Here is a 26,609-nt window from a genome sequence, read left to right as displayed (position 1 = left end):
GGTGTTTGTTATGACCAGTGCATTTGGAAGCTTTAACCCCAGGAAACCCTGCTTGCAGGGGCCAATGAGGGGCCCTGAGAATGTAATCATATAGTCACATGTTTCTTTAAAAAATTATAAAAGTAAATGGTAATAGACTTATTGTGGTGACCATTTTGCAATGTAGAGAAATATTGAATCACTGTGCTACGTACCAGGAAGTAACATGTGGTAGGTCACTTATACTGTATGGTAGGTCACTTATCCTACAAGATGAAGAAACCAACAAACTCCTAGAAAAAGAGAACAGATTTGTGGTTACATGTTGTAAAGGGGTGGGGAAGTCAGGGAGAACCAGATTGGATAAAGGCAGTCAAAAGGTACAAACTTCCAGTTAGAAGATAAGTAAGAACTAAGGATAAATATAATTAACACTGTTGTACATTATATATGAAAGTTTTTAAGAGAGTGAAAGTAAAAGTTACTCAGTCATGTCTGACTCTTTGTAACTCCACGGACTATACAGTACATGGAATTCTCCAGGCCAGGATACTGGAGTGGGTAGCCTTTTCCTTCTCCAAGGGATCTTCCCAACCCAAGGGTCGAACCCAGTTCTTCTGCATTGCAGGCGGATTCTTCACCAGCTGAGCCGCAAGGGAAGCTCAAGAATACTGGAGGGGGTAACCTATCCCTTCTCCAGTGGGTCTTCCTGACCAAGGAATCGAACTGGGGTCTCCTGCATTGCAGGCAGATTCTTTACCAACTGAGCTACCAAGGAAGCCCATAAAGACTAAATCTTAAGAATACTCATCACAAGAAAAAAAATATTTTTTTTCTATTTCTTCAATTTTGTATCTATAAGAGGTGATGTTCACTAAACTTACTGTAGAAATCATTTCATGATGGATGTGAATAAAATAATCAGGCTATATACCTTAAACTTATACAGTGCTATATGTCAATTATATCTCAATAAAACTGGGGACATTCCCTGGTGGTCTTGTGGTTAGGACTTGGCACTTTCTTTCGTTGCCATGGCCTGGGTTCAATCCCCGGTCAGGGAATTAAGATCCCGCATGCCCCTCTGCCAAAAATTAATTAAATAAAATTGGAAAAAAATTCTAAAAGTAAGATATTTTTACTGTAGTCACTTAAAACCACTGTCTCCACTCCTAATTCCCTGACACCCTCAAGACATGGCTACATGTATATTTTAGATCTAACTAAAAGGAAGTTGAGTTGGGGGCATATTTAGCTTGGTTCAATGGGATATATTTATGTGGTGCACAGTCTAAATGTATAGATGAATATTGCTATCTGACCTAGGGTAGGAAGACCTGCCAAGAGTCCTCTCATGACTCACTCTGCCCACTCACTCGGGTGGCAAAATATTAAAGTGCAGGGCCAGAGACCGTTAACTGGTAACAAAGATTCCTCCGGTGCCTGGCACCAGACATCAGTGGATAGTGAAGGAGAGACAAGGTCTGAAATTTACCCAACCAAAAGCTCGTCTGTAGAAAATTCTTCCAGTTTTCAGACATGCAAAATAGTATAAGCAGACGATTTGGTTCTCATCAATCCCTGATCAAAATGAAAATTCCCTCCTGTCAGGAATATACATAACATAGTGTTTCTAATCATAAACACACAATTCATTTTCCTCTTTTTGATGGAAGTTGTGCAAAAGAGAATTTATTAGAATTCTTGTGTTTACAGACACAGTCTTGCAGCAGTTGTAAAACAGCTAATACATCTGTGTGTATGTTGTATGTTTCTTGCATCCCCCGCAATGCTGACATATGAAGATATAAAAAATTAATAATAAACCATTACAGTTAGGATATCATCAACAAATTGGTCAATGAGTATTATTATTTCAAACAGTATCTAAGATTAGTTATTGTACACATATACCAATAACTTGAAATGCCCTGAAGTCCGGTAGCACATATATGAAAGAAATTTGATAGAGGTTTTCCCAAATTTAGTCATAATTCTAAAATAATATATGACAGCTTCCCCAGGTGACACTAATGGTAAAGAACCCACCTACTAACACAGGAGGCAGATTCAAATTCCATCCCTGGGTCTGGAAGATCCTCTGGAGGAGAGTATGGCAACCCACTCCAATATTCTTGCCTGGAGAATCCCATGGACAGAGGAGCTTGGTGGGCTACAACCCATAGGCTCGCAACGAGTTGGGCACAGCTGAAGTTAGCATGGACGCACCAATAATGAAGTGAAGCAGAAAGAAACTTTTCTAAACTCTCAATAATAATATTTTTAAAATTTCAGTCAACCATTTTAAAAGAGACACTGAATTAATTATGCACCTGGGGTTTTTGTATGCTTTTTAGGCTAGAAAATATTGCAAAGTTATGGTTACTGCAAAGAAAATATTGCAAAGTTATTCAGATGCATCCAAAAAGTGCACAGTCAGAAAATGCAGGGAAAAAGCTTTAGAGAAGTCTGTCAGATTTTTAAACATTAAGCATATCATACTATTTTTCTGAATTTTGTGATATGATATTTGCCAGCTTTTAAATTGTATAATTAGTGCTATGTGTTTTCATTCTGCCTATTCACTTCTGTAGCTAACTTTGTGCTTTTTTCTTGGTTAGAGCTCTCCTTTCTCTCCCCAAAACTGTATAAGGTCCAAGTCCTGCAAATCTTGGCTCTGTTGTCCGTGACAGAAACACACATCTGGAATTTGCAGGAATCCGGAGAATACAGGGCTCACCTTGTGACCAGGAACAGTGCCAGTCCACACAGTTGTGCCATAATAAAATCTCTGATTATTAGCAACCCAGAATAAAGACCCAGACTCCCACCTTGAAGGTGAGCATGACAAAGTTCTGGCCAATGGGATTATGCAACTTCCAGGTCCCACTAAGGATCGGGGCATGCCCTCTACTCCTCCTTTTTTCCCTTTCCAGGGACTGGAACACAGATGTAGTGATGAGTGTCTTGGCCCTGTGGACAAGAATAATGCTCTAAAGATGTTGAATCAACAAGGAGGAAAGAACGTAGGTTTCTAATCCCATGGAATAGCCCTATCAGTCAGCATACCAGCCCAGGTCCACTTATACCAATATAACCATATGGGAGAGTGATCAAACTGTCTTTTTAAACCCCGGTTATTTGGGATGCCCTTTTAAGCAGCTAATCTAATATCCTGATACAACCATAATAATAACCCCTTACACTTACAGGGCTCTTTATTCTTTCTAAATTCTAGAGTGTCTCTTACCATGAGTAACTGCTGGTGAGGGGGTAAAAGCCATTATTTTACATGACCCAGGGAGTTTGATGACTTGACTAGGGGCATACAGGAGAGGGGCCCTGCTACAGCCAATTCACCCATGAGGCCCAGTGCCCGGTGGGAGCCAGGTGTGTGTGCAGAGCTCTTGGGTGGTGAGCACACTGGGTGTTTCCCCTCTTACCATTCAAAAAAGAATTTCTTCCTAACTACTCAATTTGTAAACCCCTAGAGCAGGGATAGTTCACATCCCTTCTTTTCTCATCCTCCTGTGCTTTTCTAAATTTGCTGCAGCACACAGAGAGAAATATAAAGTCAGATCAGATCAGATTAGAACAGTCGCTCAGTCGTGTCCGACTCTTTGCGACCCCATGAATCGCAGCACGCCAGGCCTCCCTGTCCATCACCAACGCCCAGAGTTCACTCAGACTCACATCCATCGAGTCAGTGATGCCATCCAGCCATCTCATCCTCTGTCGTCCCCTTCTCCTCCTGCCCCCAATCCCTCCCAGCATCAGAGTCTTTTCCAATGAGTCAACTCTTCGCATGAGGTGGCCAAAGTACTGGAGTTTCAGCTTTAGCATCATTCCTTCCAAAGAAATCCCAGGGCTGATCTCCTTCAGAATGGACTGGTTGGATCTCCTTGCAGTCCAAGGGACTCTCAAGAGTCTTCTCCAACACCACAGTTCAAAAGCATCAATTCTTCGGCGCTCAGCCTTCTTCACAGTCCAACTCTCACATCCATACATGACCATTGGAAAAACCATAGCCTTGACTAGACGAACCTTTGTTGGCAAAGTAATGTCTCTGCTTTTGAATATGCTATCTAGGTTGATCATAACTTTCCTTCCAAGGAGTAAGCGCCTTTTAATTTCATGGCTGCAGTCACCATCTGTAGTGATTTTGGAGCCCCAAAAAATAAAGTCTGACACTGTTTCCACTGTTTCCCCATCTATTTCCCATGAAGTGATGGGACCGGATGCCATGATCTTCGTTTTCTGAATGTTGAGCTTTAAAGCAACTTTTTCACTCTCCACTTTCACTTTCATCAAGAGGCTTTTTAGTTCCTCTTCACTTTCTGCCATAAGGGTGGTGTCATCCGCATATCTGAGGTTATTGATATTTCTCCCGGCAATCTTGATTCCAGCTTGGGTTTCTTCCAGTCCAGCGTTTCTCATGATGTACTCTGCATATAAGTTAAATAAACAGGGTGACAATATACAGCCTTGACGAACTCCTTTTCCTATTTGGAATCAGTCTGTTGTTCCATGTCCAGTTCTAACTGTTGCTTCCTGACCTGCATACAAATTTCTCAAGAGGCAGATCAGGTGGTCTGGTATTCCCATCTCTTTCAGAATTTTCCACAGTTTATTGTGATCCACACAGTCAAAGGCTTTGGCATAGTCAATAAAGCAGAAATACATGTTTTTCTGGAACTCTTTTGCTTTTTCCATGATCCAGTGGATGTTGGCAATTTGATGTCTGGTTCCTCTGCCTTTTCTAAAACCAGCTTGAACATCAGGAAGTTCACAGTTCACATATTGCTGAAGCCTGGCTTGGAGAATTTTGAGCATTACTTTACTAGCGTGTGAGATGAGTGCAATTGTGCAGTAGTTTGAGCAGTCTTTGGCATTGCCTCGCTTTGGGATTGGAATGAAAACTGACCTTTTCCAGTCCTGTGGCCACTGCTGAGTTTTCCAAATTTGCTGGCATACTGAGTGCAGCACTTTCACAGCATCATCTTTCAGGATTTGGAATAGCTCAACTGGAATTCCATCACCTCTACTAGCTTTGTTTGTAGTGATGCTTTCTAAGGCCCACTTGACTTCACATTCCAGGATGTCTGGCTCTAGGTCAGTGATCACACCATCGTGATTATCTGGGTCGTGAAGATCTTTTTTGTACAGTTCTTCTGTGTATTCTTGCCATCTGTTCTTAATATCTTCTGCTTCTGTTAGGTCCATACCATTTCTGTCCTTTATCGAGCCCATCTTTGCATGAAATGTTCCTTTGGTATCTCTGATTTTCTTGAAGAGATTCCTAGTCTTTCCCATTCTGTTGTTTTCCTCTATTTCTTTGCACTGATCGCTGAAGAAAGCTTTCTTATCTCTTCTTGTTATTCTTTGGAACTCTGCATTCAGATGCTTATATCTTTCCTTTTCTCCTTTGCTTTTCACTTCTCTTCTTTTCACAGCTATTTGTAAGGCCTCCTCAGACAGCCATTTTGCCTTTTTGCATTCCTTTTCCATGGGGATGGTCTTGATCCCTGTCTCCGTACAATGTCATGAACCTCATTCCATAGTTCATCAGGCATTCTATCTATCAGATCTAGGCCCTTAAATCTATTTCTCACTTCCACTGTATAATCATAAGGGATTTGACTTAGGTCATACCTGAATGGTCTAGTGGTTTTCCCTACTTCTTCAATTTAAGTCTGAATTTGGCAATAAGGAGTTCATGGTCTGAGCCACAGTCAGTTCCTGGTCTTGTTTTTGCTGACTGTATAGAGCTTCTCTATCTTTGGCTGCAAAGAATAAAATCAATCTGATTTCAGTATTGACCATCTGGTGATGTCCATGTATAGAGTCTTCTCTTGTGTTGTTGGAAGAGGGTGTTTGTTATGACCAGTGTATTTTCTTGGCAAAACTCTATTAGTCTTTGCCCTGCTTCATTCTGTATTCCAAGGCCAAATTTGCCTGTTATTCCAGGTCCTTCTTGACTTGCTATCACTACGAACAAAGCGAGTGGAGGTGATGGAATTCCAGTTGAACTATTCCAAATCCTGAAAGATGATGCTGTGAAAGTGCTGCACTCAATATGCCAGCAAATTTGGAAAACTCAGCAGTGGCCACAGGACTGGAAAAGGTCAGTTTTCATTCCAATCCCAAAGAGAGGCAATGCCAAAGACTGCTCAAACTACTGCACAATTGCACTCATCTCACACGCTAGTAAAGTAATGCTCAAAATTCTCCAAGCCAGGCTTCAGCAATATGTGAACCGTGAACTTCCTGATGTTCAAGCTGGTTTTAGAAAAGGCAGAGGAACCAGACATCAAATTGACAACATCTGCTGGATCATGGAAAAATCAAGAGAGTTCCAGAAAAATATCTATTTCTGCTTTACTGACTATGCCAAAGCCTTTGACTGTGTGGATCACAATAAACTGTGGAAAATTCTGAAAGAGATGGGAATACCAGACCACCTGATCTGCCTCTTGAGAAATTTGTATGCAGGTCAGGAAGCAACAGTTAGAACTGGACATGGAACAACAGACTGGTTCCAAATAAGAAAAGGAGTAGGTCAAGGCTGTATATTGTCACCCTGTTTATTTAACTTACATGCAGAGTACATCATGAGAAACGCTGGACTGGAAGAAACCCAAGCTGGAATCAAGATTGCCGGGAGAAATATCAATAACCTCAGATATGCAGATGACACCACCCTTATGGCAGAAAGTGAAGAGGAACTAAAAAGCCTCTTGATGAAAGTGAAAGTGGAGAGTGAAAAAGTTGGCTTCAAGCTCAACATTCAGAAAACGAAGATCATGGCATCCGGTCCCATCACTTCATGGGAAATAGATGGGGAAACAGTGGAAACGGTGTCAGACTTTATTTTTTGGGGCTCCAAAATCACTACAGATGGTGACTGCAGCCATGAAATTAAAAGGCGCTTACTCCTTGGAAGGAAAGTTATGATCAACCTGGATAGCATATTCAAAAGCAGAGACATTACTTTGCCAACAAAGGTTCGTCTAGTCAAGGCTATGGTTTTTCCTGTGGTCATGTATGGATGTGAGAGTTGGACTGTGAAGAAGGCTGAGCGCCGAAGAATTGATGCTTTTGAACTGTGGTGTTGGAGAAGACTCTTGAGAGTCCCTTGGACTGCAAGGAGATCCAACCAGTCCATTCTGAAGGAGATCAGCCCTGGGATTTCTTTGGAAGGAATGATGCTAAAGCTGAAACTCCAGTACTTTGGCCACCTCATGTGAAGAGTTGACTCATTGGAAAAGACTCTGATGCTGGGAGGGATTGGGGGCAGGAGGAGAAGGGGATGACAGAGGATGAGATGGCTGGATGGCATCACTGACTCGATGGACATGAGTCTGAGTGAACTCTGGGCATTGGTGATGGACAGGGAGGCCTGGCGTGCTGCGATTCATGGGGTCGCAAAGAGTCGGACACAACTGAGCGACTGATCTGATCTGGTAATCAAAAGGACATCTTTTTTGGGTGTTAGTTCTAAAATATAAAGTACTGGAAGGTTTTTGATTCAAATATAATGTGTCTCCCTCTCCCTCCACACCATCCAGTTCCATCCTCTTCTGCCTCCCTCCTTCACAATCTGGTCATTAAACATGGCTATGCAGACCATGGCCTCCCAGAGATATTGGTACTCATGTGAAAAGGACAGCTGAGCAGGGTGGCAGCCCCGTGTGCTATGTGACAAGTTGCTCAGTCATGTCCGATTCTTTGTGAGCCCGTGGACTATAACCCACCAGGCTCCCCTGAACATAGGATTCTCCAGGCAAGTATACTGGAGTGGGTTGCCATTTCCCTCTCCAGGGAATCTTCCTGACCCAGGGATCGAACCTGAGTCTCCTGTGGCTCCTGCATTGCAGGCAGATTCTTTACCGCTGTGGTGAAAGAGGAGAGTGGAAAAAGTTGGCTTAAAGCTCACATTCAGAAAACTAAGATCATGGCATCCAGTCCCATCACTTCATGGCAAATAGATGGGAAAACAGTGGAAACAGTGGCTGACTTTATTTTGGGGGGCTCCAAAATCACTGCAGATGGTGACTGCAGCCATGAAATTAAAAGACGCTTAGTCCTTGGAAGGAAAGTTATGACCAACCTATACAGCATATTAAAAAGCAGAGACATTACTTTGTCAACAAAGGTCCGTCTAGTTAAGGCTATGGTTTTTCCAGTGGTCATGAATGGATGTGAGAGTTGGACTGTGAAGAAGGTTGAGCACCGAAGAATTCATACTTTTGAATTGTGGTGTTGAAGAAAACTCTTGAGATTCCCTTGGACTGCAAGGAGATCCAACCAGTCCATCCTAAAGGAGATCAGTCCTGGGTGTTCATTGGAAGGACTGGTGTTGAAGCTGAAACTCCAATACTTTGGCCACATGATGAGAAGAGCTGACTCATTTGAAAAGACCCTGATGCTGCGAAAGATTGCGGGCAGGAGGAGAAGGGGACCACAGAGAATGAGATGGTTGGATGGCATCACCAACACAATGGACATAGTTTTGGGCGGACTCCGGCAGTTGGTGATGGACAAGGAGGCCTGGCATGCTGCGGTTCATGGGGTCTCAAAGAGTCGGACACGACTGAGCGAGTGAACTGAACTGAAAGGATGTATTAAAACATAGTGAGAACATTTGGGACTCCCTGGTGGTCCAGTGGGTAAGAATCTGCCTTCCAATACAAGGAATGCAGGTTTGACCCCTGATTAGGGAAACCAAGATCCCATATGCTTAAGGGCAACTAAGCTCACAGGCTGCAACTAAAACCCTACACAGCTAAATAAATAAAGAAATTTAAATATATATATAACAGGAACATTAATTTCAAAAGGACACAGAAGCCAGCTTGATGGCACTGCCACTGATCAAATCTGGGATAATCTGAGTGTCAAAACAACTCACAGTTAAAAAAAAAAAAAAAGAAACTCATAGTAATGATGGATTACAATTCTATGAATATCAAAAGAATCCATGAGTCCATACTGATATAAATAAGCAAAAACCAGATAAGGAGAAGAGAAAGCAAATTTCTAACACATTAATGTCAACTAATAAATATAGGAAAAATAATGGAATTTTAAGGCCACTGTTTGTCAACCATATAACAATAGTTCATTCAAGCAGGAAATTATCAATGGATATTAAAACCATGGGTGAAATTTAGAGCAGTGGAATGTTTACATAACTTCACAGTACCTCCTCACAAGATGCTTATTACTTACAAATGGATAAAGGGTGACTGCTTTACAGTAGAGAAGCCTGGCAGACACCACCTTAGTAAGTGATCAAACTGAACATTATCAGTACAGGACAAAGCAATGTCATCATGTTCCATCTGACGGGATACAATGAAAGGACCACAGCATCACTTCTGTGCATCACCTGACTCTAATCAAGGGAGATTTCAGACAAATCTGAATTGAGGGACAGTCTACAAATTGACTGGCCTGTAACATTAAAGAACGTTAAGGTAGGTGTAAAGATCAAGAAGAAGACTAAAGAGACATGACAGTTAAATACAACACATGATCCTGGATTGGATCCTTTTGCTATAAAGGTCATTCTTGGGACAGCTGGCAAAATTCGAACAGGATCTCTGGGCTTAGAATATGCTGCTGCTGCTGCTAAGTCGCTTCAGTCGTGTCCGACTCTGTGCAACCCCAGAGACGGCAGCCCACCAGGCTCCCCCGTCCCTGGGATTCTCCAGGCAACAACACTGGAGTGGGTTGCCATTTCCTTCTCCAATGCATGAAAGTGAAAAGTGAAAGTGAAGACACTCAGTTGTGTCCGACTCTTAGCAACCCCATGGACTGCAGCCTACCAAGCTCTTCCGTCCATGGGATTTTCCGGCCAAGAGTACTGGAGTGGGTTGCCATTGCTAAGAGTATAGGGGAGTTCTTAGTGTGATTCTTACAACTTTTCTACAAGTTTTAAATTATTTTTTAAGAACACAAAAAAACATAGTGTGTCTAGAAAACAAGTCCTTATGCTCCCCAGGCCCAGCTTGCACACCATTCATGTGACTTTGGGGAAATTACTTTCCTTTTCTGGGTGTGCTGCTGCTGCTGCTAAGTCACTTCAGTCATGTCCAATTCTGTGCGACCCCATGGACGGCAGCCCACCAGGCTCCCCCGTCCCTGAGATTCTCCAGGCAAGAACACTGGAGAGGGTTGCCATTTCCTTCAATATTGCAAAAAGGGAGTTTTGGATATTAACAAATAATCACTTTAGTCTTCTAGCCCAAACAAGGTAGCAGCCCCTCACCACCTCACTCCACTGGTTTGGAAGAGGGGGCATGTGGTTGAGCACAGGGGCTCTGAACTGCCCTCTATGTCCTTTGCCTTTACCACCCTCAAGGGCAGTTCTGGTGTTTATGCAGGCAGGTGGACTTGGTGCTTGAAGGGTAGCCCCATGCATGACTCAGAATCACAAATGGCTTCAGCCACCTTTCTCGGACTTGAGTGAGTTTTCACTGGAATCAGTTGGAGGTGCTTTTCTCACAAGCAGATCCCTGGCAAATCCCCCTAACACTGGCTTAAACCTCTGGGGGTTTGTCTGGCACCATTAGAAGTCTAGAAGTAGACAGACTCAAGCTGGTGCAGCAGCACAACCCCCTGTCCTCCCCCGCCACCCAAGGACTTGGTCTCATGGTCTCTCCACTCCATAAATCTTTACTTGTTATGCTTGTTGCCTCAAGGTTGCAATGTGGCTGCTGCTCCTTGAACAAGTCTGACACACTCTCATCTATGAAGTTTGCATTTGCTTTCTCTCTCCTGGAGTCCACTTCCTTGTGTCTTTCAAGACTCTATTCCAATGTCACCTTCTTAATAAGTGACTAAGGGAATGGCTACAACCCACCATCACCACCTCCATTACCACTGCCATCAGTACCTAGAGCTCCCCGTCTCCTTTCTCTGCTTTTTTGTGGTCATACATATCACCCGAACCTACAAGAGGTTTTTCTTGTTTATGTCATTCTCCCCATCCTAGAGTTAAGCACCATGAAGACAGGGGCTTCTGTCTGCCCTGTTCACTGATGTACACCAAGCACTTGGAACAGAACTTAGAATACAAGGGTCACAGGTGCTCAATAAATGTTTTTTTTTTTTTTCAGTGAAGAATGTACTTCAGGAGGTGTGTTTGAATTCTAGGCAGGAAGAGGAAAACTGGGTGTTCAGGAAAAACAAAAACATTTCCAGAAATCTCTAGCTGACTTCCACTTACATCTCCTTGGCCAAAACCATGCCCTAGGGGTGTCATCGCTGCACAGAGTCTGAGAATATGAGTATTTTCAGTTAGATGCACTGCCCTCCTTGAACAAAATTATTGTGTAAGTAAAGAAGAAGGGAAGAATGGATATTGGAAAGGCAAACTGCAGTGTCCACCATATAGATCTATCCTAGAGGTAATAAGGCAGAATCTCTGAGGGTGGTAATTTTAGTGCAGGTTATAAGAAAAATAGACAGGAAAAAAAAGAAAAAGATGATCCCAGAGCAAATTTTTCTTAAGCCATTCTGTGTGATGGATACACTGGTTGTGAACATCTGTTTTGTTGACTGCCCGGAGCATACTCCACCCTGACTGCTACCCCCGCCAACATTTGTGAGGAATATGTTTCTACCATCATCACCCCATGTACGTGTGGTTACAGAACTAGGACTCTTGGAGGTCACATTCATATATCATGTTCCCATCTATCGGACCTAAACCACTGAATTGGAATCACATTCCCAGGAAGTTGGCACTGGGACTTTAAGTCTCTCTGAATGATTAAGTCATGTAAACACAGCTGTTGGCAGATGTATTTCCTAAGTCCCGGCCTGGAGCAGCTGAGGAGATCATGCACCTCACACAGACAGAAGTGCAGTGAGATAGAGAGGGTCCTTGTGGGGTCTGAGCCCCTGGTACTAGGTTATTCCTGAGAACGCAGTCTGTCCTTACCCTTGGGGGTCCACAGCATGCTTCTGAGTGTCCTTATTTTGCTCAGGCCAGCTTAAGTGAATCTTTAGTTGTGGGGAAGAGTTCTAATTAACACACACTCAGCCTTAGGCAACTGAAAACACAAAGAAGAGACTCTGTGGAGATCAGGTGCCCAGCCATGAAGGAAGAAGAGAAACCTGGCAGTTGCCTTATCAACAACAAAGCTGTCTCCAAGAGACTCCAGCCAAGGGTAAGCTTCTGCCCTCTGGCTGTTTCACTGGAATTCTGGAACCACCTAGCTCAGCCACTCAAGTGAGCCCACAGCTAATAGGAGGAATGAGTGGCTTTAAAACAGGATCTCAAGGATAAGGGTCTGGAGATTTGGTTTATTCCCACCACTCTTCCCTTTTGTCCCAGGCTTGCACTACTTGTAGAACATGTAGGGTGCCTATCAGTTCCGAGGTGCAGATGGGCTAATGAGATGAGGCACAGAATCAAAAATTACAGGCTTCACAGCCTCATCACTAAGCCCACATCTTTAGCCAAGTTAGTTAATTTCCATATATCTCACCTGTAAACTAGGGACAATAACTCCTACCTGGGAGAACAATAGATGTATAAAGATTGGGCTTCCCAGGTGGTGGCACCAGTAGTAAAGAACCTGCCTGTCAATGCAGGAGACATAAGAGACGCTGATTCGATCCCTGGGTCAGCAAGATCCTTTGGAGGAGGTCATGGCAACCCGCTCCAGTATTCTTGCCTGGAGAATGCCTTGGACAGATGAGCCCGGCGGGCTACAGTCCATACCTCTTGGACAGAGGAGCCTGGGGGGATACAGTCCATAGGGTCACAGAGTCAGACACTACTGAAGCAACTTAGCATGATAGCAAATTATTGATACCTAAAAATACCTGACAAATCCCTAAAGCAGCAGAGCCCTAGAACCCCCTTAGATCTCAGGGCTGGAGCCCAGTGCAAAGGAAGGAGGCCCCTGCAGGAAACCATCAGTGTCACCATTTTATTTTTGCTGTGCCATGGGGCCTGTGGGATCTTAGTTCCCTGGCCAGTGATCTAACCTGGGCCCCACCACTGGACTGCCAGGCAACTCCCTGGGCTTTACATTTTTTAGCAGCAACTACTTCTCATTTCCTATAAGACTGCCACACTACAGGGAGCCAGCAGACGAACTCAGAGGGAGGAAAAGAGGCCCTGGGAAGACAGGGTGAGGGAAAGCTAGTTTTTAATTATTTTAATTCAGTACCCACCATGTGCCAGGCATACGGGTGTGCTTTTCCCACATTATTGCCTGTTTTAATCTCTCTTGGCTGATAAACAGAGAAACAGAAGGGGCAGAGCTGTGAAATGATACTGACAGCTAATGTGGACAGCATCTAGGCAGTTCTGAAATCTGCTCATACTCGAACTGGGAGGGGACTGCTAGCCTAGAACACGAACAGCTGCTGCCATAACTCAGGCACAGGCTTCAGCCTAGAGCCCGACCCGTCCCTTTGGCCCCACTGCTTAGATGGAGCCCCTGTTATGAAGTAGCCAGTGTTCCCAGGTGCTGATCACTCCTGCTGGGCTCCAAATACTCTTGAACCCCTCTGGGAAAAAACCAAGGAAGAGAAAGAAGGGAGACCATAAAAAAGAAACGTAGAAAGAGTCAAGGAAGAGAAGGCAGGCAAGCAACTTTGTAACGATACTCATTCCTTTATTATCGACTGTGTTAATTTGAACAGGGCTGGGGCCTGCAGGCTGCTGGCAGCACTGAGCTGCAGGTGCATTTCAGCTTGACAGAGAGATCTCATCCTAAGCCAAGGAGACAGAGGGTAATGTTTTATATATATATTTATATATTACATATGTCCTGTATCGTCAACTGTATAGAGTGAAAAGAACGGGCCACTGCATTGTTAATCGCTGTCCTAAATAAAGACCATAGCAACAGACATGGAAATTTGGTCCTAATCAAGGCCCTTACTTTGTCAACCAAGTGTTGGATACATCAAAAGGAAAAGAAGAGAAAGAGACAGAGAGACTGAGATCCAGCCACCCCGGTGGCCCTGTTCCCAGCATATCTTACACGGAGTGTAAAGTGTCCCCTGTGGAGGTAAACGCACATACACACAAACACACGCACACACACACACACATACACAAAACTGCAGGCAGGAGCTCCTCCTCTGACCACACCTTGGGCCCAGCCCTCCGACTGGGGGTGGGGAAGTTGGGTACATTGTGCTATAAGACTGTGAGGGTCAAGTGAGCAGACAATGCAGAGTTGATGTGTCCAAGTGATGAACAAGGATAACATGTGAGGCTTCACCCACAAACAAGAAAGAGGTCAGTGGGAGAGGCTGCTCAACACAGGCCTGGAGGTCCCTCTGTGCCCAGGCCACCTGGAAAATTTCTACACGCCACTCCTGTCCTAGCCATAGCCAAATCTCTGATCTGAAACCCTTGTCTCAAACCATCTTCTGGGCTCTGATGAAAAATGTTGTTGACCTGAAGGCCAGGAGTCAGTGGAAAATGAATGGCCCAACCACCTGGTGTCATAGTTACAGCAGCAATGACAGCATCATTCAAGTAAACCAAACCACAGCTTGGTCCTCAGAGCAGAAATTGAGCTGTGTGCAAGAAGGGTTCATTTCCTGATGGAAAGAGAATAACCAGGTAGCCAATCCCCACCGCCACCTCCCACACACCAAATTTCAGGCAGCCCTGTCAGCTTCATGCCTTTCCCCAGTGACTAAACTCCTCATATTCTAGTAACTGGAGACTTCATATTAGGTCGTTTTGCAGTCCCAAACTATGTGTTTTCATTCATGACTACCTCTTCACTCTTCCACCAAAATACACACTTAAAAGGTAAGTCAATGAAAATTAATCTTTCTTTTTGGTAGAAATTTACCCGAGATACCCGGAGACATCTTGGGATGTCACAAAGGGAAGTGAGAGGATTTCCTTAGGGACCAATTTGCACAATGCTGAAGGGTCAGTCTTGTCAACAAAACAGTGCCCAACAAATGTGATTCAGGGACAGGGGCAATGGGCAGAGTTGGTGGGTTGTGCCTGGGTCTCCATCTCCTGTGCTCCATGAGCCGGGAGAAGCATCAAATACCGGTACCTTTGTTTAGCCAGAGGGAGGACACTGATCCTCCTACTAGTAGTGGGGATACAGGCAGCTGCAGGGAATGATGAGGGCTGGAAGAAGCAGCATCTCAAAGATGGAGAGTTGGCCTGATTCCTTGTCGGCCAAAATGACTTCTCAGAGGGAACGGAAACAAATGGACGGTCCCTTGATGACTGTCCACACCGTCTCCATTACTGTTCCATGTCCCGGAGGTCCCCAGGAGGCAGCGACTGGTCGGTTCACAGTTCCCTTCCCCGAGTTGGGAAGGTGGGCAGGAAGCAGTTCGGGAAGCCATGAGTTCTTGCCAAAGCTGAAAAGCATGGGCTGTGCGGATGGAGTCACTGGAGTCCTTGATAAGGAGCCCGAGAAGCGGAAAGAGGCTGTTTGAAGCCTGGAAAGCGGAGAGGGGGGGCTCTCCCTCCGCCAGGAGCACACGCTCACCATAAGCAAGATGGATGTCTTCTGTCCTCAGCACACATCTTGTATTTCTCTAGTCCCAGAAAGCGCTCAGCAGCTGCTCATCAGCGGCACAGGAGGAGATGGCAGATTCCGGGACAAGCCAGGTAGAAAAAAATACACACAGGCACCTGCGTCTTCCCTTCTGGGCACAACTGACCAGAAGGAGAATGAGGTCTGACTGGGGCAGCGGGGTGGGATCTAAAGTCAAGAGGAGGAGGTGGCTGGGCGGTGAGCACGGCAGGGTCAGGCGAGGGCTCCTTTCCCACACGAATTGAGTTCCACGAATAAATAACATTAATTAAATAAAGGAGGCTAAGAGCCGGCAGAGGCACGCCTGCCGGGGTCCCCCCCAACATACGCACACGCACATGCGCCCACACACGCACACGCACGCACGCACACCGAGCGGCAGCGAGATGAGCCAGGGTTGGCCACCCCGTCCCTGGGGGTCTGGGCGGGGGGGACGGGGCAAGCCCGACGGAAGGTGGTCACTCGTGGTCGAGCACTGTCGTGGGGCGCAGAGCAGCAGAGGCGGCCAGCGAGGCGTGTGCGGTGGGAGGTGGAGGCCGCTGAGGACTCTGGCACCTGCAGGGGTGTGGATGAGGTTGGGGGGTTGGGGGTGCAGGAAACAGAAAAAGTAAGAACTTTTCTTTCCCTCATCCTGTCGCTGTAGGAACTCAGCCCCTGCAGCCCCAATTATCAGTCTCCCTTCACGCCCTTTGGGTACAACCACAACCCTCCTCAACATCCACCAGCTCCCACCTCACCAACTGTGGTTTCCACGCTAAGTCCATTGCCCACTCTGACCATGATGGTACTGACCAGGATCTGGACTTCCGGACTTTAGACGTGGAAGGTCTTTCCAGAAAGCTGTCCAACCGCATGAGCCTCTCCATGTGTAGTGCACGGGGGTCTTGGTCTTGGTCATGAGAGAATTCCATCTCAAAGACTGCTGGCGGAGACACATCCAACTCCAGAAACATGATGTTCTCAGCCTGCGGTGGGAATATGAGGCCAAAGGTGAGCACTGGTCCTGATGGCCAGCATCTTCTGGGCATTCGGGGAGATAATGGGAGTAGCAAGGGTGATGAGGCAGGTAGAGGAAGCAGCAGTTGCAAGCATCCACCCACCCTTTCTATTTCCCAGCTTCTTACCCTGTACCTGGGGTGGGACCCCATTGCCATGGCAACCCGAGCATACTGGCTGATCGGCCTCTTGTAGCCCACCGCAGAAGTTGGCCGCTTCTTCATTTGGCTGCTATTGCTGTAGGGAAAAGGCTATATTTTAAATCAATTTCCTCTGAACACAAAGGGAGAGTGATATGAAGGCTTACATATCATTCAGGTAGTCAGGAGGCCCCACAGACTGCGAGTTCTGGAATTTGCTTCTCTTTGCTCTAAAACAATCTGACAACTCAAAAGAGTAATAACACAAGAAGACAATTCTTCACTCTTGTTGCTTCCATTTTTTCCCACAGTGAAAAGGTCTGACTGAAGACTGGAATGAAGAAAGGCAATCCAATCTTATTTTAGCTGTCAGACTCACAGACTGACTTCACATACTACACAAAACCATTAATTAGTGGTTCTGCTTTTCATTTTTTTTCATAGGTTTTAACACAATAAAATGATTAGAAACTTAGGCTTGAAATGCAAGAGTTCCAAAATAGCCAAAACAATCTTGAAAAAGAACAAAGGGAGAAGATTCACATTTTTCCAGTTTCAAAACTTATTGGTGGTGGTTTAGTCGCTAAGTTGTGTCCCTCTTTTGCAACCCCATGGACTGTAGCCTTCTAGGCTCCTCTGTCCATGGGATTCTCCAGACAAGAATACTGGAGTGAGCTGTCATTTCCTTCTCCAGGGGATCTTCCTGACCCAGGGATTGAACCCGGGTCTCCTGCATTGCAGGCAGATTCTTTACCCACTGAGCTATAAGGGAAGCCCCTCAAAACTTATTACAACATTGTAATTTAACTATACATTAATAAAAAAATTAAAAATTACAAAGTTACAGTAATGAAGGCTGTATGATACTGGCATAAGGAAAGACATAAGGATCAATGGAACAGAATTAAGAATCTAGAAATAAACCCTTATATTTATTACAAGCAACTGCTTCTCTATAAGGGTACCAAGACTATTCAATGGGGCATGAACAGTCTCTTCCGCAAATGGCACAGGTACAGTTGGATAGCCACACACAAAAAAATGAAGTTGGATTCTTCCCTTGTACCATATACAAAAAACTAACTTAAAAATTAATCATAGACGTCAATGTAAGTGTTAAACCTATAAGACTCTTAGGTAAAACAAAGGAGTAAATCTTCATGACCTTATAAAATGGGAGAAATTATCTGCAAATCATCCATGTGATATATGAGTTGTATTTAGAATCTATAAATAACTCTTATAAATCAACAATAAAAACACAAATAATCCAGTTTAAAACTGGACAAAGGATATGGATAGCCATTCCTCCAAAGAAAATATATAATGGCCAATAAGCACATGAAAAGATGCTCAACACTATTAGTTATTATGAAAATACAAATCAAACCCACAGTCAGATACCACTTCATGATATCTCATTAGCTACTAGGATAACTATAATCCTGAAGACAGATAATAACACATGTTGGTGAAAATACAGAGAAATTGGACCCTCCAGGCATTGTTGGTGGGAATATAAAATGATGCAGCCTCTTTGCAAACAGCATAGCGGTTCTTCAAAAAGTTAAACATGGAGTTACCATATGACCTGGTACTTCCATTACTAGAGGTACATAGTCAAGAAAACTGAAAACATATGCCCTACAAAACCTTGTACATGAATGTTCAAAGAATAATTATTCATAATAGCCAAAAAGTAGAAATAACCCAAATGACTATTCATTTATGAAAAATAAACAAAATGTGGAATATCATAGAATGGAATATTATTCAGCAACAAAAAGGAATGAAGGACTGATGCATGCTACAATGTGGAAGAACCTTGAAAACATTTTGCTAAGTGAAAGACAGTAGATATAAAAGACCACATGTTGTAATATTCCATTTATATGAACTATCTGGAATAGGCAAGTCCATAGAGACAGAAAGTGGATAGACTAGTGGTTTTCTAGGGATGGGGACACTAGGGAGCTAATGGGTTTGAGGTTTCTTTTTGGAGTGATGAAAATGTTCTGGAATTAGACAGTGGCGTTATTACATAACTGTGAATATACTAAAATCCACTGAAGAACATACTTTAAAATGGTGAACTTTATATATGGTTTATATCTCAATAAAGCTATTACTTATAAAACAAACAAAACTTAGGCTTGGCTTTTAAAACATGCATATTCTTTGACCCAAATTCCCATTCCTAGGAATTTCCCTAAGGAAATAATCAGAGAATGGGTCAAAAATTTGGGATGTTTGCTGCAATATTATTTACAAGTGCAAACAATTAGAAACAAACTACATGTGCACCAGGATGGACAAGTTAAATTATTATTCAGTCACGTGAAGGAATATTATGCAGTCATATTGTTTTTGGCTTTATGTAGCCATGAAAAGATTTCTACAACATATTAAGTAAAAAAGCAAATAAAAAATGAAATTTGTTTTGATTTTAAAGAAGTGTGTACATATATGTGGATGCTTAGAAGTTTGGATATTCAATGAAATGTTAATAGTAATGGTCTTTGGATGGCTTTACAATCTTTAAAATGTATAAGTTTATATCTAATAAGTTATTTCAAATACTCAGAAAAGCACAGAAAATAATATATGTTTACCTACCATTCAGTTTTGCTAAATCTTAACATTTTGTTATACTTAACATCAAATCTTTTTTGAGAAGTAAAATGTAGGCACAGTTTTTAAGACTTTCCTTCTCCAGAATTAATCCCTCTCTTGAATTTGGTGATTATTAATGTCAGGCATGTTTTTATATTTACTTATATATGTATATATTCATAAACAACATACATAGTATTGTATGCCTATTTCTAAATTTTGTACTGTATAGTACAGATACATTTTTTGTGTGCCCAAACATGTCTTTTATATTTATCCATACTGCTCTAGATTAGATGATTACAATTTAACTATATTGATTATCTTAAGGTTTCAATATAGCATTTTATGTTTTTTATATATTCCCTTATTGATGGACATCTAGGTCACTTCCTTTTTCTCTCTCCCTTTCTATTTAACACAGTGCTGTTGTAAAGATTTCTGCATGTACAGGTATCTTTAAGTATATATTCAACAGTTTCTTTGGGGTATATACCCAGGAAGGGCATGGTTCCAACGTGCATCTCCAGTTTTACTAGGTATTGCCTAAGTGGCTACATACTGACAAGAACGTTCCCATTGCTGTATATTCTGGCCAACTCATACTATGTTAGACTTTTTACTCTCAGCAACCTAATGAGTGTGAGGTATTTGATTATTCAAAACAAATACAAATAGGAAAGAAAACAAGACAGTTATTTCCACTAAAAAATTAACAGGGTTTATAGTCAGGCAGATCCAAGTTTGAATGTTGGCTCTACCCCCTAGGCTTTGTTACCTTGGGAAGCAGCTTATTATCTCTGAGCTTCAGATATCTCATCACCATCCTACAGAACTGCTGAGATTAACAAGACAAGCACATAGCACCATACACGGCAAGGGCTCACTACGTGGCAGCTGTGATGATTATTTATTCTCAGCTCCACTTGCTAATTTCAAGCAGGGATACGAACGAGCAACGCAAAAAGCCAAAAGGCAGACAGAAGAGAAGAAACAGGCTGAGTAACTCAGAGATAGGACATTCTGTCCTTGACTAGGAGAACAAACCGTGCAGGCCCTGGCAGAACAATGCCAGCCTTCTGCACAGCAATAGTGAAGAACCATAGTCTCAGGTTTTATCTACAAGAATGCTGGACTCCACTTGGGGTTCCCATCAACCCCTCTTCACAGATGAAAAGGAAGGAAGGAGGAGGCTGTAGAAGCCCCAGCTTGCTCTGCTGCTGCGGACCCTCTGAGAGGTGGGGAGGCGGCTTTTGGCGGAGAGGAGCAGGAAAATCAGTAAAATAATAGCTTATCATTTATAAGGTGCATCTCATTCAAACTTTACAACAACCTCCTGAGGTTCAGATGGGACAGACAAGGAGACTGAGGCTCAGAAAAGTGAAATGCCTTGTGCGCCCAAAGTCATACAACTAGAAAGAGACTGGGAACGGAACCTTCCCAAATGCTCCTTTTAGGACACCACTCTGTCTTTCAGGAGCGCACACACAACTGTCTGGGCCTCGGCGTGCCTCGAAGGCTGCAGGCTCTGGGAATGGGACAAGTGAACAGGGCTGGACGAGCAGAGCCGTGGATCAGTGTGAATTGGCAGCCTGACCCAATAAAGATGCCAGGGCTATTCTGGGCGGCAGGAGGGAAGAAGGGGGTGGGGGAGGGGAGTCTGTAATTGGGACACCAAACTTCCCATCTCCTCTCTCTCTGCCCCAGGCCTACTTTCCATGATTGATCCCTCTGTAGTAAGCAGGTTGTGGCTGACAGCCCAGAATGGAGGCCTGGCTCTGGAGTATCCACCCCTCCCGAAAGAAAGCCACAGCAGTTATCCTGTGCTTAGTAGATCCTCAGAGTTCTCTTAGGACCCTCTCTCCACATAGCTTCTATCACAAGATTATATATATTCTCCCCTTAATATTAAAAATATCAGTCCCATCTCAGAGGCTGATCCCAATCTCATTGCCAGCTGTCTGCTCACCATACCTTTCTTCTGTTCTGAAAACCAGCAGTCAACATCACAGGGTATGTTTTCTCCTTGCACATCCATCCTTTACAAGCACCCACCACAGCAAATCTGACTTTTCTCCATGATCGATCAGGTACCCCCTTCCCTGTAGGTCAGCTGTCCACCTTGCAGCGTCCCTTAGCACATCTAAACTCCCCGTGCCCCCTTCCCACGGCCCCTCTGCATGGCTCACCGCCTGCCTGGGAAGGCAAAAACTTCTTTTTTCAGATTCTTTTTCAGTTTTCACAGGCCTGGGAACAAATCTAGGGACTCAACTAGAGAATGTTCTGACTGAGGTAAACTTTGCCTCTGTAACAAAACCAGCTTAACCTTCTATCCTTATTCTGTTTAGAGCAAGGAATGCTCTCTCTAAACTTGGAGGCAGCCTGATTTAAAAATCAAAATCTAAAACAAAAGCAACAAATCAAACTTCCCTTCTATGGCACTTGTAAGAGATGGTGACAAACTGGTTTCTCTGGAGTCCCCAAATCATCATGTTGGCCTCCTGGTATGATAGCAACCATTTATGGACCATCTCCTCTGTGCGAGGTAGTGGCCTAGAACAGCCCCCCACCTCCCCAACACACACAGACACACGTGCATTATTTCATTTCAATCTTGACAGTCCTGCAGGGATTTTTGTTTCATCATCCTGACTTTGCAGGTGAAGAAACTTGGGTTCAGAGAAGTTAAGAAACCTTCTCAAGGCAGAGCAGGGACCAGAATTCCGAATGTTCTACATCCCAAATCCAGTCTCTTTCTACTGCACCATGACACTCTGAAAAGAATCTAGAGCGGCCAGGAATGCAAACAGCAAAGGGCTAAAGTTACAAATAGAATTTTTGAACTGTAAACCATAGGCTATAGACACTGCCAAGTATACAACCCTTAGAAGACAGTTGTGTATAAATGCAATTAAAAACAAAGTCCATTATGAGAAGCCAAACATAAAAGGTTCTACTTGTAAAACTGTGATGGTTGAAGGTGGCTGCCAAGATTTTCTTTTCAAAGTAACCAAAATAATTTTCTTTTCAAAATACCCAAAATTATTTGCGATTGTGGAACAGACCTCACCTGAAATTATTGTATATCAGCGAGAGACAGTGGAGAAAAAAGAAAAAGGGACAGACTTCCAAAATAAGTTGATATGACTGTGTTTCAAGAGCTCCCCAACAATAACTCCTTGTTTTAGAAAGAAGCGCAGGGAAGAGTGTGGGGGTAGATGCCTGCAGCTAAAGGAGGAGAGGAAAGGTTTTTTCCAGCAAAAGGTTTCTAGAGGGACAGCGTGACTTTAGGTAATTTCTTTGCAACAATGCTTTTGTCCTCTCATTTTGAGCAGCCTTCAGTGTCTCATCCCCAGAACGCCACAGGCCAAAGTGAAGCGGAATACTCCACAGGTGAATTGAGCAATCGGGACAATGCCTTCATTAGTTAAGTGTTTTGGGACAGAAGAGGTTCTCGGCCCTGATCAAGTTATACTGCAAACAGTGGGACCCAGTCCTCCCAGAGAGGCAGCTTGTTCCACAGTCTCAGGCCCCAGAGCTCCCCGAAACGGGGGAAGCTGCATCCAAGGCCCTCCCCTCTCTGGCTGTGAAAGGAGGGGCTTGGGGCACAGATCCAGGCCAACGACTCTGACACCAGGATGCTACCCTGGGGCGCTCTGTGCTGAGTCATTATCTCACTTGGGAATTCCAATTAGGAGGAAAGTGTTTTTACTTTAACCACCAACTGCTATGGAAAAAAATTGCTTTCATAAAAATCTTCCTAGATCTGTTACTACTTCTCTGTTGTATTTTTGTGATTTTTTAAAAGCTCTGAGATAAATATTATTTATTGCAGTTATCAGACAATGGACAGGTGACATTAAAAAAGAAAATAATTTGGAGCAGTAATTCAGAATAGCATGTAGTTGACTACCTGGTATTTATTAATAAGTCTTTTTGAAGTAATTTATTTATTGGAATTTTTTCTTAAAGAAATCTATAATACCTGTTTATATCAACCGTATTTAAGTACAGTGGAGAACACTGGGATGTCACAATTGCCTTAATACTTTTTACCCTTACCCAGATTATTTTCTACACAAAATATATACTCTGCATTCCGAAGAGGTACATACAGATTCTGTATGAAATAGCATGGTTGTGAATATACTTAACTGTAACTTTGAAAAAGCTTGTGAAAGTATTTATATGTTTACAATTTTAATATAAAATTTTATGGAAACACAGTCCATTTGGGATCCAGTCAGAAAGCTGCTAATGGAGACATACAAATGCGGGCTGGTGAACAACTCTATGCAGATTTAAGCTAACAGGGTATGTACACTGGTTCTTCCAAAAAAGTTATGGAAATGAAAACACTACAGAATAAGCTAAAGCAAGCAGCTTTTGAGGAATGAGCCAAATTTTTAGGCTTCCCAATGACAAAGAAAACACTGAATCTTTATCTCTTTGCCTTACTAGGCTGCTGCTCCTGCTGCTAAGTCGCTTCAGTTGTGTCCGACTCTGTGCGACCCCACAGACAGCAGCCAACCAGGCTCCTCCATCCCTGGGATTCTCCAGGCAAGAATATTGGAGTGGGTTGCCATGTCCTTCTCCAGGTGCCTTACTAGGCAGGAGAGGGAATAAATCAACAGTAAGCAAAGATACCAAGTAGAGGACTTCTTCTATTTTACAAGCTGTTACTGGTATCTACTCTAAATATTATTTAACATGTGCTATTTTAAGATAGCTGTTTTAATTTTTTTAAGTCTGTGTATGGTTTTTCAACAACACAAGAGAAGACTCTATACAAGGACATCACCAGATGGTCAACACCGAAATCAGATTGATTATATTCTTTGCAGCCAAAGATGGAGAAGCTCTATACAGTCAGCAAAAACAAGACCAGGAGCTGACTGGGGCTCAGACCATGAACTCCTTCTTGCCAAATTCAGACTTAAATTGAAGAAAGTAGGGAAAACCACTAGACCATTCAGGTATGACCTAAATCAAATCCCTTATGATTATACAGTGGAAGTGAGAAATAGATTTAAGGGCCTAGATCTGATAGATAGAGTGCCTGATGAACTATGGAATGAGGTTCGTGACATTGTACAGGAGACAGGGATCAAGACCATTCCCATGGAAAAGAAATGCAAAAAAGCAAAATGGCTGTCTGGGGAGGCCTTACAAATAGCTGTGAAAAGAAGAGAAGCGAAAAGCAAAGGAGAAAAGGAAAGATATAAACATCTGAATGCAGAGTTCCAAAGAATAGCAAGAAGAGATAAGAAAGCCTTCTTCAGTGATCAATGCAAAGAAATAGAGGAAAACAACAGAATGGGAAAGACTAGAGATCTCTTCAAGAAAATCAGAGATACCAAAGGAACATTTCATGCAAAGATGGGCTCGATAAAGGACAGAAATGGTATGGACCTAACAGAAGCAGAAGATATTAAGAAGAGATGGCAAGAATACACAGAAGAACTGTACAAAAAAGACCTTCGCGACCCAGATAATCATGATGGTGTGATCACTGACCTAGAGCCAGACATCCTGGAATGTGAAGTCAAGTGGACCTTAGAAAGCATCACTACAAACAAAGCTAGTGGAGGTGATGGAATTCCAGTTGAGCTATTCCAAATCCTGAAAGATGATGCTGTGAAAGTGCTGCACTCAATATGCCAGCAAATTTGGAAAACTCAGCAGTGGCCACAGGACTGGAAAAGGTCAGTTTTCATTCCAATCCCAAAGAAAGGCAATGCCAAAGAATGCTCAAACTACCGCACAATTGCACTCATCTCACACGCTAGTAAAGTAATGCTCAAAATTCTCCAAGCTAGGCTTCAGCAATATGTGAACCGCGAACTTCCTGATGTTCAAGCTGGTTTTAGAAAAGGCAGAGGAACCAGAAACCAAATTGCCAACATCTGCTGGATCATGGAAAAAGCAAGAGAGTTCCAGAAAAACATCTATTTCTGCTTTATTGACTATGCCAAAGCCTTTGACTGTGTGAATCACAATAAACTGTGGAAAATTCTGAAAGAGATGGGAATACCAGACCACCTGATCTGCCTCTTGAGAAATTTGTATGCAGGTCAGGAAGCAACAATTAGAACTGGACATGGAACAACACACTGGTTCCAAATAGGAAAAGGAGTTCGTCAAAGCTATATATTGTCACCCTGTTTATTTAAGTTATATGCAGAGTACATCATGAGAAACGCTGGACTGAAAGAAACCCAAGCTGGAATCAAGATTGCTGGGAGAAATATCAATAACCTCAGATATGCAGATGACACCACCCTTATGGCAGAAAGTGAAGAGGAACTAAAAAGCCTCTTGATGAAAGTGAAAGTGGAGAGTGAAAAAGTTGGCTTCAAGCTCAACATTCAGAAAACGAAGATCATGGCATCCGGTCCCATCACTTCATGGGAAATAGATGGGGAAACAGTGGAAACAGTGTCAGACTTTATTTTGGGGGGCTCCAAAATCACTACAGATGGTGACTGCAGCCATGAAATTAAAAGGCGCTTACTCCTTGGAAGGAAAGTTATGACCAACCTAGATAGCATATTCAAGAGCAGAGACATTACTTTGCCAACAAAGGTTCGTCTAGTCAAGGCTATGGTTTTTCCTGTGGTCATGTATGGATGTGAGAGTTGGACTCTGAAGAAGGCTGAGCGCCGAAGAATTGATGCTTTTGAAGTGTGGTGTTGGACAAGACTCTTGAGAGTCCCTTGGACTGCAAGGAGATCCAACCAGTCCATTCTGAAGGAGATCAGCCCTGGGATTTCTTTGGAAGGAATGATGCTAAAGCTGAAACTCCAGTACTTTGGCCACCTCATGCGAAGAGTTGACTCATTGGAAAAGACTCTGATGCTGGGAGGGATTGAGGGCAAGAGGAGAAGGGGACGACAGAGGATGAGATGGCTGGATGGCAGCACTGACTCGATGGACGTGAGTCTGAGTGACCTCTGGGAGTTGGTGATGGACAGGGAGGCCTGGCGTGCTGCGATTCATGGGGTCGCAAAGAGTCGGACACGACTGAGCGACTGATCTGATCTGATGGATTTCCAATGTATGCATACCACTTTATTTTTGCAAAAAGAGAAGTTATTTTTAAAGTTTTTACAAATATTAAAGTTATTTGAGTAAAAGGAAGAAAGTAAACTTAAAAAAAATAGAATAAAGAATGGAAATTTATAAACATTAAGCAGAAAGTGTATTTTAGCTTCAGGCAAAGTACCACTATGCTTTGAACTCTGGATTGTGTGCTTAGGCAGTCAAGTAAAAATTGCAGGGACAATGTTTTGAGAAACGAATAAACTCCTCTGAAGCATGAAATTTTCAA

The 26,609-nt window shown here is 43.2% G+C and overlaps 1 protein-coding gene across 1 annotated transcript in view; it reads right to left on the bottom strand.

Moving 5' to 3' along the window:
• Nucleotides 1-13,598: 13,598 nt before the first annotated feature.
• KIF3C (kinesin family member 3C) overlaps nucleotides 13,599-26,609 on the bottom strand; it is a 35,840-nt gene continuing 22,829 nt past the window's right edge. The window contains 3 exon segments of the mRNA NM_001078155.1: nucleotides 13,599-16,085; nucleotides 16,323-16,495; nucleotides 16,655-16,763. Of these exon segments, the coding sequence (NP_001071623.1) occupies nucleotides 15,989-16,085; nucleotides 16,323-16,495; nucleotides 16,655-16,763 (379 nt within the window). The 3' untranslated portion in view covers nucleotides 13,599-15,988.

The sequence above is a fragment of the Bos taurus genome, chromosome 11 (assembly GCF_002263795.3).
Source record: "Bos taurus isolate L1 Dominette 01449 registration number 42190680 breed Hereford chromosome 11, ARS-UCD2.0, whole genome shotgun sequence".
NCBI lineage: Eukaryota > Metazoa > Chordata > Mammalia > Artiodactyla > Bovidae > Bos > Bos taurus.
This window is presented reverse-complemented; position numbering and strand designations above follow the sequence as displayed.